Below are 22390 nucleotides of genomic sequence, written 5' to 3' on the forward strand. Positions count from 1 at the left end.
AATGGCTTTAGACCTTAGTAAGTCTTAGTAAGTAGGAAGGCAGACAAATCACAAATCCTTCCAGGGAGATGGCCCTGCTTGATATGTAGAAAAGGCATAGGTAGAAACTTCATAAGGTGAATCCAGTGCAAGCTATGGATAAATACGAGGTGGAGCAATATCAGAGGAAGGTTAACAGTGAAAGTCTTTGTATGTGGCAAATGTACAGAAAATAGATTCCTTCAAATGTCAGCAGGGGATACCTCGATGTAGTTGATAGCATTCGTTATCTAGGTGACCAAGTCAGCAGTGGAGGTGGATGCTCCAAGAGAATAGCTGCTAGAATAAGAATAGGCTAGGCAAAGTTCAGAGAGCTTCTACCTTTGTTGGTAACAAAGGAACTCTTCCACAGAGTGAAAGGCAGATTGTATGATGCCTGTGTGCAAACAGCTATGCTACATGGCAGTGAAACATGAGCTGTGACAGCAGATGACATGCGAAGGCTTGAAAGAAATGAAGCCAGTATGCTTCACTGGATGTGCAATATCAGTGTGCATGTACAACAAAATGTAAGCACCTTGAAAGAAAAATTGGGCATGAGAAGCATCAGATGTGGTGCACAAGAGAGAGAACTGTGTTGCTAAAAACCAGGCCAAATCAGACTGGAACCTACAGCTCTCCAGCTTACTAGTTCCAGTCAAACCATCTAATCCATGCCAGCATGGAAAGTGGACACTAAATGAAGATGATGATGGTGATTTTTGTTGTTTAAATGTTAACTCTCATCATCATCATTTAACGTCTGCTTTCTATGCTAGCATGGATTGGACGATTTGACTGGGGACTGACGAACCAGATGGCTACACCAGACTCCAAACTGTGTGTAATTTATATTTTCTATTACAAATTTGTCCCCAGGAGTTATATAGAGCATGTGATATAAAGGATGATTGATCAATAGATGATTAAACTATTTAGTTGTTAGATATTACCAGCCAAATATATCAAGAAATATTTACCTCACCCGTTGGTACACCTAGGCAAAGATGATCAACAGCTAGATGTTTGCCTAATTTTCTGGTCACATACATCTAAAACAAAAGAAGGTTTTATATTTTATTTTGAGAGATGTGAAAAGGAACAAATTAATAATGTGGGAGATAACAAACTAACTAACACTAAACTGATGAAGTCAAATTTGTACTGGCATCAAAATAAGGCCCTAGATACTGGTTGCCTATATCTACCTAATAAGAAGTATAAACACTTTGCATAGATTGGTTGCTTTATTAAGGTTACTGCATATTTTTTCAAACAGTATACATAAATTTTTAAAGTCAATTGTAGGAGAAGGGGCAGTAGGTGCAATAGTTGAAAAAAATAATCATTAAAAATTGAAAAATAGATTAAAAGATTTCTGCTATAAAAATTGATTATCCCTTTCTGTAATCCTTTAATGGTTATGAAGAAAATTATCTGACAACTTAGTTCATCACAGCTGTGCCATTAAATTTGTTTCATAACTGCATGGTTTTGGATTCAGGAGCATGTAATTCAAGCGACTTTGGTAAAAGTTTTAGTACAATTTTTCTTTTCCAAAAGTAAGACTTCTATGATAGCTAGAAGGGAAGGGGAGAGAGGAAGCTAAGCATATATAGTAGGTGGTTATTAGATCTACTTATCAAAAGATTCCAACATTTAATGAAGATGAGAATCACAGTTCAGCTGTCATGACAAAATTAAAAATTAGCAAAATTATCACACTACCTTTGTTAAATTTTTCAGACACAATGCATCATTGCAAGCTGAACCTCTTAAGATGCGTTTTCTTTCACTGGCAACATCTACATCTTCATCTTGTGGTAGTTTGTTAGCAACATCTGAGGGTCTTAAAAAGATTAATAACATAGGAAACAGATGAAAAATCATTTCATTAATTTGTGTGAAAATAACATTTATTACAAATATACGTCTTGGATTTGCTGCTCAGTAAAGTGTCATATCTATAATTTATTGAGTGAAATTAATATAAAAAATCAATCTCTAAAGTAGTTCAATAGATTTAGTATATAGTTTGTACTTCATTTCAATAACCACAGTTATACAGGAAACCAGCATACTGTGACACATTGAGTATAAGAGTAATCACAACTATGAAAATTTGCTGCTGAGATTGTATAACAATATCTACAGGAATATTTATGACAAGCTTTACTAATATGTCTTGATGCTACATCTACTGGAATTATTACCATGGATTACAGGATTCATCTAGTAGTGCTGTGTAGCAACAGCATCTCAGGTATAAAACCTATAGTTTGCTTTGTATACAAAATGGTAGCAATTAAGTACAAGTAATCTGTAACATGCAGAGTACTCCAAGGCTTACTACAGTGCCCCGACTTATTTAACATACATTTGTTCTCTCACAATTTACCATGGGCAGTTTTGGTTTCAACATATATCATGATGAAGATGGCCAACAAACCTTCAAGTCTTTTGTCTCTCCAAAAGACACGTAGAACTAACATAAAAAAGACAAAAAAACTACAATACACGAATTACTCAAACTACACACAGCAGTCAGTTCATTGAAACCATTTACCTCAATACAAAAATATAACTATCTCAAGATAAAAAATTAAAAAGAAAGTCTATATATTTGTGTAATGTAGCATCATTACACAATAATATGCAGGTACACAATCCTTTACCTGGAACCTTTAGGGACAGTTGTGTTCTGAATTTTAGGTTTTTTTTCAGATTTCAGAACAAAAGCCAGCTGCTCCAGATTGTAAACTAGACATCAAAATAGTTGTCCCACTACAGTAGCAAAAGTACACATGTACGTACTCACAATTGGTGGGAAAAATAAAGATTACATTATAGTTTATTTATAGGGTAATATACTGGTAAATGAAAGTGAGATAATTAAGATAACAAATGACAAAATACATATAGTGGGATAATTTAAAACAAAAATACATGATCCACAACATTGGCTCAACAAAGTTGCCTGACATTCTAGAAATAGCAGCCTAATCTCTCTTAAATAGCATTGTGCCATCTTAAAAATGGAAGGATTGAAATTACCAGAACCTAATAAAGATCTCCACAAAAGTATTGTCATTACTGCAATGATCTCAAGTATTTTGTGGATACTGAGAGATTTTTTTGAGCAGTTAGTCTGGAGGAAGGATGATACATTTAACACATTTTGAAGCTTCTGAGATTGGTGAGAAGAAGGGATGAAGATATCCCTGGAGACCAATCTCAAATACATGCAACAGAATGAACTCTGCTGAAGGTACCCAAGGACAAGTGATCTTGTTAAACTGGATGAAATAAATTTACAACTTAAGTAGGCCACAACAGAATAATAGTAAAATAATATAATAGTTTTAAAAGTAACTTTATGAATACCCTGAATCTACGACACTAATTTCCTGTTTTAAAATGATCTAAAAACCTTCCATTAAAATTTTGTGCTAATTTGTGTTCTAAACACCAACTTAATGATAACAAAATGGTTAAATATTACAGCCAGGAAGTCAATGAGCATGGGCTGTCATCTTGAAATCTTGTGCTTGCTGAGGCAGCAGTCCTATAAATGTGTTATGTGCAAGGTGATAATGCAAGCTCCCCAGATACCATTAATGAGTTTGGCTCTTATTGCAACAGGTGTTGAACATCCAATGGAAAACGTTTTCCATTTGTACATTTGTACTCCAGCAGCAATACCCTACAAGGGAAGATGCAGCTGAAAGAAGCACTACTACTTTCTAGCCAGAGGTTTGGTTCAAATGTAAGCAACCTAATGACTAAGACATCCAACATTATGGATTATGGTGTTAAAATGAGTGGTGTGCTTTGACTCATTGACCAAAATGTTATGACTTTCTTCCAAACATGGTTTTATAAAAGCTAAGCTCAAACCATTTTTACCAAAAATATATCAAATAAAATAAGTTACTTGAGATGAAAATGTAATATCTCAGGAATAAAATTTAAAAGGTTACAGTGAACAATGACTGACTTATAATAAAATATAGTCGAATAGTTAAATTAGATATAAATTACCTTGATTTTATGAAAAACCGATACTCGCATAAAAGAGTTATAATGAAGAAGAACAAGCCTGTTCCTGCCATAGCTGTTAGATTTTTTGTTGTTAAGTCCCATTCAAATGGTGACCTCATATAATGATATTGTCCTGAAAATACACAATATGCACATCATAGTTACCATTATTATTGTCATAGCTATGCTAGCATGGATTGAATAAATTTGATATACAACATTCTCTAATTTAATTTATATCTTCTCATACAGTTTTTGTATAAACTGCATTTTGTGAACAAATGTATTAATAGTCTCAAGTTTCCAATAAATTAATCACTGCTTTTCAAGATGCTTAAAAAGCTTACTTCACAATCACAAGGTGCAATGAAATTGCAAGTGTCCTGGGTAAGTATCTTGGATTGACCCGAGACATTTATCCAAGGTTACTGAGCTACATTCTTTCTGTTGTGTTTTATAATCTTCTTATGGTCCATATAGGAAAACTCCACAACAACCTCCATTTTTCAAGTGATTGCATTTCTATTCCCATGAAAAGGTTATAATTTTTCTGTGCATGCAAAACCAAGTTTCTTACAAATATTCCCATCAATTATTTACATTCTTCTTCATATTATTAACATAGCAAGCTGGCAGAACCATTAGCATGCTAGACAAAATGCTTAGTAGCATTTCATCTGTCTCTACATTCAGAGATTAAATTCTGCCGAAGTTGACTTTGCTTTTCATCCCATTGGGGGTCAACGGAATAAGTACCAGTCAAGTATTTGGGTTGATGTTAACTTACTACTCCCTCAAAAACTGCTGGCCCTGTGCCAAGATTTGAATTCATCATCATTATTATTAAGGTGATGAGCTGGCAGAATTGTTAGCATGCCGAGTGAAATGCTTAGTGCTATTTCATCTGTCACTATGTTCTGAGTTCAAATTCCGCCGAGGTTGACTTTGCCTTTCATCCTTTTGGAGTTGATAAATTAAGTACCAATCAATGTGATTAATTGTACCCCTCCCCACAAAAATCTAGGCCTTGTACCAATAGTAGAAAGGATTATTATTAAGGTGGTAGAGTAGCAGAAATAGTAGGATATTGAACTAAAAACTTATATACAATTTTGTTACTGTATACTAATTTCAAATCTTGTTTGTGTGGACTTAGCTGCACAGCCTTCTGTGATAAACAAAGTATAAGGCATACACAGAAGGAAATTCAATTTTTCCCTACATATTTGCTGTCTTGTACCTCTATCATAATTATTTCTCTTAGTGATGATGATGATGATGGTAAAAAGGTCACATGTTTTTGAGGAGAGGGCATAGTTGTTTAGCTTGAATTTAGAACATCAATGGTTCATATTTCACCTTGGAGTAAAAGAGGCAAAGTCAATTAACAAGATTTGAGTGTAAAACATAACTTGAATCTGAACACAACATAATGTGTGGTTCAGTACCACCATTTCGTCCTCATTGTGCCTATCAAAAATGTTAAAATATGATTTTTAATCAGGTTTTTGTTTTTTATAAAGAATTAAAAATTTACCTGTTTTGAAGTAAAACATGTTTTTGTACTGATTGAATGCAATATCCATCAATCCTCTGCCAAGGCAATAATTAGGAAAGAGTAGGAATATATTCTTTAGAAGTAAGTGTATACGTTTCAGGTCCTGGAAAAAAATGAAAATAATGCCACATAAAAGGTAATAATATTGAAATAACTTTATATGAACTGTTGGAATATTTTCTTTTAATATGTAACCCAAAACCTTATTCTGATGCCTATTATTATCTCATCACTATATTTTCAATTCTTTTTTTAAAAACGTTTTTATCTATATTCCTACACTTCATTATATTATTACTGTTTATACATTCATATATTTATATGTCTATATATATTTTTAATATTCATATATTACTATATTTTTAATATATTAATGTTTTATTTTGGGCAATTTTTATCTTAATTAAATCCATACACATGTTCATTGTAGTTTGCCTCACTTGAACCTTTTCCATTTCATTTATTATACCTGTCTAATGTTTCAGATTTGACTCAAGCACTTCTATGCAGTGTATGTGTTTCGTAAGAAAAATATAGCTATATATATATATATATATATATATATTACATGCATACATAAGTGAGAACTTATATATAAAGATGAACCACAATGTTACAGATCAAAAAAATTCTTTAAAAAATGATAAAATTGCAAACCTTGTCATAAGAGAATATTTCTAGAAGAAAACTGCAAACAATACAGGTAATGCCTACAAATAAGTTGATGACAATGAGGCAGATATAAGCTGTACTTGGTTCCCGAAACCAAAAGGATGCTGGGTACATGACTGGAGTAATTGACCAGCTGCAAAAGAAATAATTCAAAGCAAAATTTAACTATATAAACTTCATTACATGTTTATGTGTGTATCTTAGCTTTAGAATCGATATGCCATGTTCCTGCATGTTATAAGAAGTAGCAAAAATGGTTGATGACATGAAGAGCCCAGGCTATAAAACACTACCTCATAAAACCCACCAAACTCATACCAGCATGGAAAAAGGAGCATAAAATGAAGGTGATAATAAAACAAAATAGTTTAGCACTCTTGAACAAAGATATGTTTATTGAAACTATAACATATGTTACTATGTTCTAAATGACATTTAGAGAAAGGCTTTAATTTGAATAAAGAATCTCTGAAGCTGAAAATTATTATTATTATTACAAGGCTTGCTCTTGTGAATTACAGGTACAACTCACTACTGGTTTTCAAACTCACGATCGTGAGCTGAATGCCCTAACATTTAAGCCACGTGCCAACAAATACCAGCTGACAATTGCATAATCTCCTATTGTTACAAACAGAACACACTCAAACTAAGTCACATATTGATATGTACACACATGCATACATATATAAACACGCATGCACACACAGATATCAGTAGACACTTATAGTCTTATATTGCTACACAGATAACTCACACACACACACACAGATATCAGCAGACATTCCACATGCAGTCTATGTTAAACACACAGACACCAACCTACACATTCAGTTATTGGTTCACACACACACAAATACACACAGAGTCTCATACAGTTATGCCTGTACACATATAAACACAGTCTCATACAGGTACTCACACATGCGTGTACACACACAGAGTCTTATACAGGTAAGTGTACATGCAGTCTCATACAGTTACATGCACACACAAACATGCAGTCTCATACAGTCGCATGCGCATGCACACAGTCTCATACAGTTACGTGCACACACACAAACTGTCTCATAGAGGTGTGCACACACATACAGTCTCATAGTTACGTGCACACAGTCATGCGCGCACACACACACACACACACACCATAGTCTCATTGTTATGCATACACACACAAACAGTCTCATACAATTACACACGCACAGATACAAGACAATCAGCGTCATATTATTAATTTATTTATCATTTATTGGAATGCTAAAATCTTTGTAGGGCTAGTTGAAGGGAGAGGAGAGTATAGTGACTATAGGAGACTGACATGTTAGTGTTACCAAACTGATTTTATTAATATAGACCAACATACAATGTCTAGCACTGTCTTAAGACATGAGCACACTGGACAACTTTCCCAGGGCCTCATGGATATAGGGGACCCAATACTAATCTATGTATGATACGGCTTGCTGTCAAATACTATAGGGCCCAGTACACCGATTTGCCTGGAGGCTATAATGCTACTATGATGACCCTCACTATAGTGTCTATTTTTTGGTATTGGATAAACATTTAAAACAAAATATAACTAATTTCCCTTTCTCCTGGAGTGATTATTGTCACCAAATAAATAATTAACATAGTCCAAATCCTGTCAAATGTCACTTGATTACAATATTCAACATATCTATGATACTCCAAAATACTACTCAACTAGCTGTGTTATAGCGTATTCTTTGAATAGCTTCAGAGAAAACAAAATGATTAACTTCATAACTTTCTCATTTGCTAATTCTAATTAATCTCTAACTCTAATAATTCAATTCTAGAAATTAATGAAATGTGACATATCTGTGTAGATTTGCTCTAAGTTGAAAAACTTGTTATAAGTATCTGCCTTGTATAAAGATATCTGTTGGTTGTGTCATTTCATGGCACACACAGCATCCAACAGATGTGTATGCTGAGTATGTCTTTCATACCTTCAGACTGGTTAAAAAGAAATTTGTACCTGCTTGTATTAGTATCAATCTAATTGACTATATATGCTTGCCTCTACCCCTGTGATGAAATTAAAAATTTAACGATAGGAAAATTAAATAAGCCAATACCTACCCATACAGTAAGAAAAGGGAAACAACTGCTGGCAGATTCGTTGGCGACACGTACGATGGAATATCAAAAATTAGAAGGATTCCAATGCAGCAAAATGCAGGGATCACGTAATTACACTGAAAATAAATATGTTTTAGTTTTTTTTAAACATTTTATTTTCAGACATTTATATTGGTACATAAAATGCCGTAATACTCTAACAGAATTATTATCACTTTGGTTAAAGCAATACAATATAAATTTACAAGATTAATCCATATTTTTAACTCTTTTTGTTTTATTTCTGCTTTTGTTTCAATTAATTTTCAAAATAGCAAAGAATTTAGTGACATAACTTTGCTGATAATTAACCTAATGTTTTGAACATAACATGAAATTTTGATGGAAGGTTTTTAAATTTTTTTATAGTTTCTTTTCACATAATTACTACTTTAAAATGAAAAATGGATGTAAATTAACATACCATATCCCATACATAATTTGCTAGCCAGTAGATAAAAGGATCCATGCCACTGACAAACTGCAAGTGCTTTGCTTTGATAGAACGTTCATAGACCAAGAATAATACAAAACTTGCTGGGACGAATGACATAGCAACAATGATGAAAATTGCAATCAGCACATCAGATCCTTGTAGGCTGTTCCAAAAGAAATGCATAAAATTAGAATTTCAAAACAATAATTATGATCTGTGATAAATTATTAGAACATTATTGAGAGAAACACAATTTTATATTAGAGAAATGAGTAATAAATTACAACTGGTTATGTAATTTAACATCATTAAAGCTGACTTGATTTATTGATAGAGAAATAAAGAGAGAAAATGCTTGACTTGAATAATAAAGCCTAAGTTCATCACTGACACAATGGGGGAAAAAAATAGCTAATCACACAGTCCAAATACAAACAAAAATGCTTACATGTAATCCATAGATAACTTGTTGTTAGTATGATTCATGGGATGGTTGGTCACAGTGATTCCTACCAAAAGAAAGATTATCATATTTATCTTATACAACTTTCTTATTGCTTCTATAATTTTTCAAATTTAGTTCCATTAACAAACCAAAGTTTACTGAAGAAATATGAATATTTTAATGAAAAAAAAAAAAGATGAAAAAAAGTGATGAAATACCAAACTATTTTTAAGGCATTTTTAAAACGTTAAAACTAAGTTTGATAAATGAAGTAACTATAAAATAAATTGAAATCTGAATAATCAAAATATAAACCCTTAAATAGCTTTTTTTTTAAGTGTAAAGAGAGATAATGAATGTTTTAATGAGTCATTAGTAATAAAGAAGAATAAAAACAGGCTGCAAATCACTGATAGTTTTTTTTTTCCAGTATAATGATAGTTGAGTCTTGAATGTAGAAAGTAAATTATGAAAATATTACTCAGCTTGGTTTTTAGGAGTATTTGTTACATTATACTAATATATTCTGAACTTTCACTGTAAGAATGACATATGAATGTTAATAGGAAGTGGTTTGGGAAAGGGATCCAGTTCTCTGTGTGGGAAATAGGGGGCTCAGTTGTGTGCATAATGTGTATATACATTAAGCTCTGAGAGCCTCAATTATAGCATACTAGCATGCGTATATACACACACAATAAGCTTAATACACTTTCCATCTTCCAAATTAGTTCATAAAATATTGGTTGACCTAAGGCAGTTGAAGACACTTGCCCAAGGTGCTACACAGTAGGACTGAACCCTCATGGTTACAAGACTAACTTCTTAATGACACAACCATGCCTGCACTTAACAATTGATATCTATTCAAATATTAGCATGATATAGCAAAGAGGTACGCATACAGGTGCATACACAACCAAATTTCAATAACTGGTTGCAACTATTTCATTTCTCTAACATCTTTATTGACATGTTATCTCTCTTGTTTCATGTCTTTTGGAAGAATATTTTACAAATGTCAAAGACAGAAATCAACTTTTAAATCTAAAAAAAATTGAAATGAAGAGAGTGAGTAAACATCAAAAGTTATTTCAAATTAATTTGATACTTTGAAAAAATTGTTTATGCACTTAATTCTTTTGTTGTGGATATGGTTGCAGGAATTTAATTTAATTTTTCCATAAGGAGTATACAATAAAATACTGTCACTTTTATATTTATTAAAAAAAAATTTACATTAGACAATTGCTAAAAATATTTTAATAACTTACCATATGCAGCTGGATTACCCTTCTCTTTGGGTAAATTGGCTCTCAAAATAGCATTATTAAGTGTATTTAAGTACACAGGTGTTGAATGGAAACCTTTGGGATTAAAGAGCACCTGGAACAAATAATTACAAAAGATTAAAATATGATACCCTTTTCATTTGAATTTCAATAATGAAACAGGATTAAATATTGAAATACCTTTGCTACATTTCTTACTGCAAGGCGTCTAAATAGTGCAGGTGCAGAATTTCCAAAGTCTTTTGGTACCATTGAACGGACCAGTCCAAATGACATACCACCATAGCTAAAAGGGATTAAGAATGTAATATATAGCAGGACATCAGATAAATGTGTTGGGATACTTAGTAAGATTTTTTTTTTAATTACTCACAGCAATCTAAGATAAATACATATTTCATTTCCCCAAACTATGTTTCTATATTCATCATTATATAATTAATTTTCCTTGTTAATACATATTTTCAAATTTGTCTCAATATAAAATTTTAAACTAACCATCTATGTATTGAGTATATACACCATTGATAAGCTAGCTACTGTGGTATTTGTCTTGAGAGAACATCTTTTTATGAACATGTGTTAAAAACACAAATATTGGAGGAAGGAAACAAGAATTCACCCCCTCCCCTGATATTGTTTTTAACAAAACACGTTCATAAGAGATGCTATCACAGGACAAACACTGTAGTAACTGGACTATCAGTGGTGTATATGCATTAAGTATGATACATAGATGGCTATTTTAATTTAATACTGCCTTGGTTGCATATACTGGAAAATTTTAAACAATTTTAAAATCCATTAACTGATGATTTTAAAGACTTAGACAAATTATTCTATGAAATTTAATATTCATTGTATGACCAACTCCATCTTTTTAGGTATTCTAGTCAACTTTGATTATGTAAAAGTGTCATGAGCTACAATGACCAATATTGAATTACATCTATTTGACCAGACATCTTCTGCATGCCCTATATAATTTGCCTCTTGTTTAGCAAACAAAACCTTTCGTTACCAACAAAATTAGTAACTTCCTTTAACCCATTTTAAACTCTATCCACTACACTAAGACTAGTTCTCTTTCAAGAATGGTACATATTTATTACTTCCAATAAATTTTCTAAGCAACCCATACTATAATAATATAATAATGAGCTTATTGTACATAGTGCTCAGGTGCACTACAACTCATCAGAAAAAGTAACTAAAACTGTATGAACAGTACATAAAATATACACAGGAAGAACAATGAATAAATCTTAAAAAACAAAACAAAAAAACGGGGGTGAGGGTCATCAGATTTACTGTTGGTGAACTGTAGGAAGCATGGAAGTTTTGAAGGAAGTAGTGTCCTGATAGCTAACAACTGATGTGAGTAGTTTATTCCATGCTTCAGCAATTCTGATTGTGAAAAAATGTTTTTGAAAGTCATGGGTGCTGTGTTCTTTTTGATTTTGTAAGTTTGTCCATAAGTGTTAGACGTATGGAAGTCAAAAAAGTGCCCAAGGTTGTTGTTGGAAAAATGATGGATAATCTTGTGAGTGATAGATAATCAGTTGCCAGATGTTGGAGTTTTAATGTGTCCATGCTCAGGGAAGCAAGATGTTCAGAGTATAGTAGATACCCAATGGTGGGTATTCATCTGGCTGCACATTTCTATTCAATTCAGGGTCCACTATTGTTAACTATTCTGGGGTACCTAAATTTCTGTTTCCTTATCAGAGATCCTGTAGCACATTTTAAATATTTTCATTATTTGTATTCATTACACAGAATTGAACTGTTTTCCTACAGGTCACTTTCCAAATGCTATTGGACATTTGTTTTTTACTAAATAATGCCTTAATCTTGGCACTTCAACACTTCAGACCCACTGTTCAGTTTCAAACTTCTGTAGTTCTTCAATTAATTTGGCAATAATTTAAGTAATTAGCATTCAGCAGTTCTCATGACTAATTCTGAACTATAAACTATGCTGAGTAGAAAGACAATTATATTGGTGGCACAATCAACATGCTACAATAGCATCTGGTGATCAAGTCTTATCTTAGGCATCTTGTACTTGGTCCACATCACAATGAATAAGTTTTCAAAACCATCCGACATTACACAGGATCCTTTGAAACCCCCCTCAAAACAGCAAAGATAAGAAAGCAGAGTATAGTATGGCTATATAACAAGATCCAGTAGTTATGCAAAGACTTCTTCAAGGAGCCATAAACAGACAGATGAAAGATGGATGAACAATGTTAAGGAACGAATGAGCAAAGAGCTGGTGGGAACCTGAGCACACAAATATAAAAGATGAAGGTTGATGCATAGTATGTCACATCAGTGCATTGATGATGCCATTCAGAGTTGAGAGCCCAGGCAATCCATCAACATGCTATGGGAACAGATATCTTTCTTTCTTTTGTACTTTTATTACTTAAAATATTGTCAAATTGCTAGATTATTTTGTTGGTGTTATTATATATTAAAACAAGGGACAACAAATTTAGTTGCTGTTTAGATACTTACTGATAATACCTAAAACTTCATAAAGCAGAAGTTTTTAAAAGGTACATAGCACCTAATATCCAACAGAGCAATACAAATTATTACAAACTTACCGATGCAATCTGTATTCATCAGTTGTATACAAGAAAAATTTCTCAGGATTTGTTCTGCTTATATCCTGAATTATATCACTTGTTACTAATGTTTTACTCTTGGGTTTTTTATGTCCATTATCAGAGCAAATAAAGCCAGAACCATCTGCAGCACATTTACACAAGGGATAATAGTGTTCTTTCTGAGTTGGCCACGATGCTGCAAGCAAAAAGAAATCATTTCAAATTAAAATATATCTTATCCAGAGTAATTTAAATTCTTTTGTTTACAAACACATAACATTTATAATTATTAATACCATAAACATAAGTTAAATGCATACAAGTTGGTCTCTGTTAAAGATTATCTACATATTTCCTGTGTTTCCAAGAAAGAATGAGTGACAAAACTTTCCAATGAAGAAAATTGATACACTCAAAGAATTTTGAAGAGCTTAATGAAGGTCAAGGTTTTATCATCTAAACTGTTTAATGTAGTAAACAGTTTATTCTAAGTAACATAATTAATCCTATAGTTAATTGGAGTTCAAAGTACCCATCATATAGCTGTGGGGAAAAAGGGGATGGAAAATGTTCATTACAAAAAGGTATATGATCAGATCAGCAAATTCATGATATTGGTACTAAGCACACTGTTTAAGAATAGTGTGTTGTAACGGATTTGCTGACATTTGGGAAGAGAGTAAGAAGATAGAATTAGTACTTTTTCTAACACAAGCATCTAATTTGAAAAGTGAAGAGCAAGAATTTTACTTCATAAGCGAATATGTTTAGCTTTATAGCAGAAATATTAAATATTTTTAATGAAACTGAATATACAAATGGAATAAGAACAATAACAGTTGTTTCTAATTTAGGCACAAGGCCATTAATGTTTTGAAGAGAGGAGGCTAGTTGATTACAGTACTTGACTGGTACTTTATTTTATCGACCAACAGGAGGATGAAAGGCAAAGTTGACCTCAGTAGTAACAAACAAAGCAAACAAATATAATACTTACTGTTAGATTTCATTTGATTATCCTTGTTTTTAGAGAGAGGTAATGGAGGGACAAAGTTATCTAAAGGAAGACCATGCACAAATACCTTCTCACAACTATCTTCAAAATATTTTAAGAGTAGTTTGTAGTTTTTGTGAAGATCACTGCCACTGAAAGATATATTAAATGGGGATTTCAAAACACATGTTGCTCCAACACCTGAAGGGTAGTAAAATGTGCGTATGATTTCATCAGGACCCGCATCACTAGATTTACTGAATTGTTTTGTTTTCTGATTTGCATAAGGTATGTAATTTCCTTCTGGTTGGGTCAAGTTGAAATATTGAGAGGGGCTGAGTTCAAGTGGTGGAAGATCATCAAGTCCAGGAGCGGTCAAAGCAACAGTCATGGCAATACATACAAACAAAGCAGGGAGAAGGATTTGAGAGAAGAGTCCCTTCCAATTACGTCTGATATAGTAGAAGCGTTTAATGATGATGGCTCTGAACTGATTGAGGTTAAGCCAGTGTCCTGTTAATAAAATGCTACCACATCCTTCAGTTTGCATATCAGGAAATTCTGGAAAAATATAAATAAATAAACAATAATTTAACTGACTATGACTTTTTGAATTTCTGGCACTTTTAGTTTTCATTTTTTTTGCATCCATTATTTAAATATACATGAAAATTTTATATACCGAAGAAAAAACATAATTTAGAAATAATTTTTGTGTCAATGATCAGGTTATGCATGTGCAACAAAACTGATACCTTATAACAGGGATCACCAAGTTTCTTTTAGTTTCTCATTTGTCACCAAGTACTTAAAGCCTTTTCTTCTCATACACTGTCCAATGAACTTAAACTGTTGTCCCCTTAAGCTTTCTGGCGTCTATCATCATCATCATCATCATCGTTTAACATCCGCTTTCCATGCTAGCATGGGTTGGACGATTTGACTGAGGACTGGTGAAACCAGATGGCTACACCAGGCTCCAATTTGATTTGGCAGAGTTTCTACAGCTGGATGCCCTTCCTAATGCCAACCACTCAGAGAGTGTATGGGTGCTTTTACGTGTCACCCGCACGGAGGCCAGTCAGGCGGAACTGGCAACGGCCACGCTCAAAATGGTGTATTTTATGTGTCACCCGCACAAGAGCCAGTCCAGGGGCACTGGCAACGATCTCGCTCGAAAATCCTACAAGGCCAGTCAGGTGGTACTGACAACGGCCACGCTCAAAATCGTGTATTTCATGTGTCACCCGCACAAGAGCCAGTCCAGGGGCACTGGCAACGATCTCGCTCGAAATTTTACGACGGTCCCGCACAAGAGCCAGTCCAGGGGCACTGGCAATGATCTCGCTCGAAAATCCTACAAGGTCAGTCAGGCGGTACTGGCAACGGCCATGCTCAAAATCGTGTATTTCATGTGTCACCCGCACAAGAGCCAGTCCAGGGATACTGGCAACGATCTCGCTCGAAAATCCTACGAAGGCCCGTCAGGTGACACCGGCAACGGCCACGCTCAAAATGGTGCATTTCATGTGTCTATGTTCATCTAAAAACTTTAATGCTTGTTCCTAGTTATGTAAGATACTTTTAACAGCCATCTAAAGAACTACATGTCTGCAGCATTTATTATCTTTTACACTTGCTTGTTGATGTTCAAATAACACAATTTTTAAAAGATTATATGGAAAAAAACTACAGTAAAAAAAAAAAAAAATGTGATTTACATACCGTTTTGGTTTGTCTCATCTATTTCTTCTTCCAGTTTAACATAATTGCCATGTTTGTTAGCAGTGGCCACATTCTTTCTTTCAGATTTTTGTTTTTTAGATTGTTGTGGTTGCCCAGCCATACTGTTCATCTCCACATCATAATGCATAGCAGTTTCAGTTGGATTCTGATCAGTATTTGAAACATCCAACAAACTGGATGTAGAACTGGTATCTGTACCCTCAGGTTCATTATTACTAATTTCATTTTCTTGATTCCGAGAACCCGACAAATAATCAGCAATAAATGAGTTGGTATTTAGTGTATCACTTGGCTTGTTTTCTGAGATCACTACAAAAGACACCATACAGTATGAACAATACAGAAATTTTAAAATATCAATAATTAATACAGCTTAACAGATTTCTCAATTTTTACATATGTTGGAAATTATAATTAATACACAGATATGAATGAAAGAACAAAGTAAAATAATTTGAACACTTAGTTTCTGATATAAGTATTGAAAGAATTCCTTGTATGTTAAAAAACTGTCAAAAATAACAGTAAACATTGTATAAAAATTGGCAGCTGAAAATTTTCTACACAATAAAGCCTAAAAATACAAGACAAGTTAGGATAGTTTTGTGTAAAATCCTGCAAAACTACACATTTATACAATTAAAAAGACATTATTTCATAGAATATATTGTTCCAGTTTAAAGAAATATTTAAATAGGTTTGAGAAAAAAAACCCCAAAAAAGCAGTAAAAGAAAATGAACAAACAAAACAGTTAAACGTATCAAACAGCAAGTTTAAATAATGTAAATGAAAATGTTTACCTTCAGGACAATGAAATGATTCAGTGACTTTAAGAAAAACTTCTTCAAGTGTTGTGTCCATAACACCAAAACTACTGATTTCAAGGGTGTCAAGAGAAGATTCCAAAGCTTGGAACAAGCGCTCTGCATTTCCCTTTTTAATTTCCTCAAAAGGTAAAATATAATGTAGCTCACGTTTGCTTTCGGATTTCAAATATGCTGATTTCACATGTTTTATTATGAAATTTGTTACACTGCTTTGTTGGCATTCAGTCAAGAAAGATTCTCGAGGTTTCAAATCAGGAAGACGTTCTAAATGAAAAGTAATTTTTTGTTTAAAATCTTTGCTAAAGAAATTGATTGAGATTTCACAAAAGTAACAAAAGCTTTAACTGATTGAATGAAGGTTTGATTTTTAACAACTTTTTCAGATTTTAAAATCAGTTACAAGAACAAATAAATAATCTGAATTATTGCAATAGTAGTTTAGGTTGTTGGTTTGTGTTCTTGAGCAAGGGACTCAGCTAAAAATGAGTACCAGCTACAGCTAGTGGTATTAAGCTTTTGAAGTGTCCTATTCAGTGGGGAATCTTATATACTCTGAGCAGATTAAACACTATGGAGACTGGGATTAACTCCAGTCTAATGGGCATTTTAAACCTAAAACATCTGTGTAAATGACAAAGAAAAAATTTTGTCTTAGGATTACTTTTTTAATTTGTACAACAACCTGCAAAGTTTTAATCAAAAGTTCATAGACACTTTTCATGTCTCTAATGCCTAACAAATAAGTAAACAGATTTTCAAGTCGTGTCAAGGATATGGCAAACTCCTTAGTACTGGTATCACAATAAAGAAATACCCAATATACACTGTAGCGTGTTTGGTGTTAGGAAGTGCATCCAGCAGTCGAATCCAAACTAGAAATGAAATATTGGAGCAGGACATGTTCTTCAGACATGTCTAAGAAGGTAGTGACTCCAAATAAATTACTTTGACCATGACACATCTAATCTATGCCAGTGGGGAAAGCAGATACAAAATGATGATGATGGAAATAATTCAAAAGAATACCTGAGACATCAAATGTTTCTTCAGATTCTTTCTTTACCATTTTAATGTGATATCCTTCTCCAAAAGTGTTCTTCAAAAATAATGAGGAACCACAACATTTTAACTGACCATCAGAAATAATTGCAATGCGATCCCCTAAGATATCAGCTTCATCCATGTGATGTGTTGACAACAGTATTGTCCTCCCTGCAAATAATAGAAAATGAACAAAATAATCAGTGACAAACATACACAGAGTAGTATTGAACAGTGAGAATGAGCACTTAGAACAGCATTTGATGGATATTCTTTACTTGTGGATTAACAGTGCAATAAAAAAAAAAGTATATACATATACACACAAAATGGACAGTCACACAGTTTTCATCTACTAATTTCACTCACAAGGCCAGGACTATAGTAGAAGTTGCTGAATATACTGCACAGTGGGACTGAACCTGAAACTGTAGTTCTTAAACAATCTCCTTAACCACACAACCATGTCTGCACACACACAGACACACACACATACACATTATTATTATTATTATTATTATTATTACTTAGAAACTTGCAGAGCACAAGATAACCTCATTAGTGCTGGTGTCATGATAAAATACACCCATCACACCTTGTAAAGTGCCACACCTTGGTGTTAGGAAGGGCTTCCAATCATAGAAACCACGCATAAAATTGGAATGAGTAGGCTAGTCATGGTCCTACAAACCATCTAGGAAAGCAATAACTCTAAATAAGAACTGATTTGCATCATGACAACCCATCCAACCCCAAAATATGGAAGAGTGGACACATATTTGATGATGTCTAATTACATTATTTAAACATAAATTCCTGTCATTGTTGTTATTTAATTTTCCAAATTAAAATTTTATTTTAAAGAATAGTTATAAAAGCTAACTTACCGTTTTTGTACTTAACTAAAAGATCCCAGATTGCACGCCGAGCATAAGGGTCCACTCCTGCTGTAGGTTCATCTAAGATCACTGTTCGAGAACCACCAACAAAAGCAATGGCAACAGATAGTTTACGTTGCATACCACCAGACAAGCAGTCTACTGAACAGTTCTTTTTTCGAGGAAGACCAATATCTTGGATCATACTGGAAGTAAATATAGAAAAAATATCAACAATACATCATCATATGAAACCACTGATTTAGTTACAGGTTTAATTATAAAAACAATCTTCATAAAATATTAAAATTTAATGAAGGTTTCTATGTTAAATATCGGTGTCACTGATGAATAGGCTCTTGAGTTGATTCTTCTTTGAGTGATTCCCTCTCCTTATCTACTGACTTTTTCATTTAGTTAAGAGTAGGAGTGATGCCCATGACATTTGCAGGCCCTCACAGACTGATAGAATAATATTTAGCTCTAACTTTGTAGGCTGATGTTCATTAGAAAACATGGACAAAGAAGGTTACAGTTTAGAGAGAGAGGACTAAGAAAAGTATGTTGCATGTGGTTGGTGATAGTGGGACATAGGAAGGATGGCAAAAAGTAGGAGCATCTGCTGAACTTGGGTTAAGGTGGATCAGATAGTTTAGCAGAAGCTGTGGTAGTAGTAGTAGCAGCAGCAGAAGACACAATGTTTATGGACAAATAGATGTAGTGTATTGGGTGGGGTAGGACTTTGCTTATCAACTGAATGGCCTTTTTCATTTTCTTTTTAATGTGGTTTAGGATGTGTATATTTGTATCTAGCAACAGTACCACTTCAGATATGTTAGTCACACTCTGATGGTTTGCTCTGGAACTGTTTAGTGGGTTAGCAACTGATTAGAGCTGAAATATTTTTTGGTCCTGAAGAGGAATTTCATCTTTGGAATGCAGATTCATCAGTGTTCTAGCTAAGTAGTGTGTCAGAAATGAGGGTGCTAGGATACCCTTATCAGTATGGTCAGAGAAGTTCACCTTTTGAAGACTGGGAGACAACATTATCTGCTTCACTCTATATAGAGAAAAATATTGATTTTGGTGAAGGAAGGTGCAAGCTAAGGAGTTCACTTTTTTTTTCATTAAAATCAGATAAAAAGATATGGAAGTTATGGCCAAAAATAAAATCCCTATGGGTATTTGCATGCAAAAAGCTTATTGATTTTATAAAACCACTGCTCAGGTGCAATTATCAATTTTTTGTCAAACACTATATACTGACATTAACTCACTGCCATGAGCCTCGCTCACTCATTGATTTTCATCAAAACTGGACAAAAAATGCAAAAGCTGCAGGAAAAATAACATCGTTATGGGAATTTCCATTCAAATGCCCAATTGAGCTCACAAAAATTGATACCCACTGAGCATTATCAAGTTTTCGAAAAATTCTAGCCTAATTTGAATTTCAGGGCATGTGATCTACTTAGGTGCCAAAAATCATTAAAATCGGTTGGACAGTGTGGGAGGAGTTAGAATAACCCCAAACACACAGACAGACACATTACACATTTATGTATATAGATGTATGTATGTATGATTGAAACAAAAACAAATGAACATACGTTTCCATTTCTCGTTCTATCTCTTCAGTTTTCATTCCTTTTAGTTGTCCATAAAACCACAGATGCTCTTTTACAGTCAACCTGAAATTAAAGTTGGTAAATTTGTAACTAATTTTTTTTTTAAATTGCAAACCTACAATTAATCCTTACTATCTACTTTTTACAAATTTGTTGCTTAAGTTACTTCATTAAAATATTTTCTAAACATCCACAATATTATAGAAGTTGCTTTTGTAAAAATATTCATATTTTCTTAAAGAATAACCTACAAAAATGATTTAAAATCTAGAAACATAGAGGCCCCTGTGAAGCCAATAAAAAATGGAATTACTCCATTATGTGTTTACATACATGGTAATAAAGAATGCATGAATATTTATGCATTAGTATTGATGTATAAAAACAAATAATGTTTGTATTTTTGTATAAATAACAGAACAATTGTAAATCTGTAGAGCATGTAATTAAGTGTATGTAAGCTTATGCTTATTGTTTCTATGTCATCATATGAATGTAAACATGGGTGCAATTGAGAAGTTCACTTTAAAGCCACATAGGTTTGGGTTCAATATCACTACAGAGCACTTTGGGCAAGAGTTTTCTACCATAGCTTTTGGTTGACTAATAGGAGAGAAATTTCATAGATGGGAACTGCGCAGAAGACTGTGCGTGTGTGTGTTTAAATTAGCAGATGAAAACCAGGACATCTGAACAAAAATACCTTATGATATTAATGCTTGATTGAGCTATTTCCATTTATTCCAATGTCTACTTTACTTTGCATTTTGTGTCTTACGAGAACAATAAAAAAAATACCAGATAAAGAACTGGGGGTCATTATAATCAACTAAAATCCTCAAAACCACAATCCAATGGCTGAAAGCAATACATAAAAAAATGTAGGCATCCATCTATGTGTGTTCATTCATTGGATGTCCATTTCTCCATGTTAGCATAGGTGGGGTGAGGACACATCTGAGACAGGATTTTATTCCACAAGTCTTGGGAAGTGCAGAGAAAGCAGTCATAATGTCAACAAAGAATGTACACTTTATTCATTGTTCACTCAAGCAAGGCCTGAGATGTCAACATTCATACACATTTGCATACATATACAACAGTCTTCCTACAGTTTCCATCTACCAAATTCACTCGCAAAGCATTGATTGACAGTAACAGATACTTGCCCAAGGTGTTACACTGTGAGACTGAACTTGAACCCTAACCCTAAAGTAAACTTCTTGACCACACAGCCATGTCTGTACCAATCATAGTGTACTTTAAAGTGTGTGTGTGTGTGTGTGTGTGTGTGTGTATGCAGATTCATATAAATACATGTGCGTAACTGTGTATGTTATAACTGTGCAAACTATTTGGTTGAAATCTGCATAAGGAGAACTGATAATGTGAAATACAAATTAAATATGTAAGAAATTATAATAAAATTTATAATACACACTTATCAAAGAGCACATTGTGCTGTGGACACATTCCAAGATCTTTCCGAATAACATCCATATTAGTACGAATATCATGCCCATACACCATAGCATAACCTGATGTTGGAGGAAAAAATCCAGTGAGAATGGACCTAAAATTTAGATAAGACACAAAGGTAAGATATTTTGAAATACAAATTTGTTTTAGAACAATTTTCATTAAGAAAAAAATATATATTTGTACCATTAAAGTGTCATGGTATGAAAATGTAAAATAACTTTTCAAAACTGAGAATTCTGCAAATGCTTCCCAAAATTATATCACATGGTTTATTGTAATTTATTTTTTGGCAAGATAACTCATTTGCCAAAACTGAACCAATGCAGGGAAAGATAGAGTGGAAGAAAGAGAGAGAGTGGAAGAGAGAGAGAAGAGAGAGAGAAGAGAGAGAGAAGAGAGAGAGGAGAGAGGAGAGAGAAGAGAGAGAGAGAGGAGAGAGAGAGAGAGAGAGAGAGAGAGAGAAAGAGAAGAGAGAGAGAGAAGAGAGAGAGAGAAGAAGAGAGAGAGAGAAGAAGAGAGAGAGAAGAAGAGAGAGACAAGAAGAGAGAGACAAGAAGAGAGA

The 22390-nt window shown here is 33.4% G+C and overlaps 1 protein-coding gene across 1 annotated transcript in view; it reads right to left on the reverse strand.

Annotated features, from left to right (window-relative positions):
* LOC106875941 (ATP-binding cassette sub-family A member 2) overlaps nt 1-22390 on the reverse strand; it is a 155960-nt gene that overhangs the window by 22197 nt on the left and 111373 nt on the right. The window contains exons 24-41 of the mRNA XM_014924268.2: nt 21788-21919; nt 20329-20409; nt 18728-18924; nt 17826-18011; nt 16773-17063; nt 15951-16280; nt 14229-14786; nt 13229-13427; nt 10791-10896; nt 10593-10704; nt 9322-9382; nt 8862-9036; nt 8399-8514; nt 6275-6422; nt 5597-5720; nt 4060-4192; nt 1747-1867; nt 999-1070 (exon numbers count right to left, since the gene is read on the reverse strand). Coding sequence (XP_014779754.1) covers nt 999-1070; nt 1747-1867; nt 4060-4192; nt 5597-5720; nt 6275-6422; nt 8399-8514; nt 8862-9036; nt 9322-9382; nt 10593-10704; nt 10791-10896; nt 13229-13427; nt 14229-14786; nt 15951-16280; nt 16773-17063; nt 17826-18011; nt 18728-18924; nt 20329-20409; nt 21788-21919 — 3142 coding nt within the window. The remainder of the gene's footprint in view (nt 1-998; nt 1071-1746; nt 1868-4059; nt 4193-5596; nt 5721-6274; nt 6423-8398; nt 8515-8861; nt 9037-9321; nt 9383-10592; nt 10705-10790; nt 10897-13228; nt 13428-14228; nt 14787-15950; nt 16281-16772; nt 17064-17825; nt 18012-18727; nt 18925-20328; nt 20410-21787; nt 21920-22390) is intronic.

The sequence above is a fragment of the Octopus bimaculoides genome, chromosome 2 (assembly GCF_001194135.2).
Source record: "Octopus bimaculoides isolate UCB-OBI-ISO-001 chromosome 2, ASM119413v2, whole genome shotgun sequence".
NCBI lineage: Eukaryota > Metazoa > Mollusca > Cephalopoda > Octopoda > Octopodidae > Octopus > Octopus bimaculoides.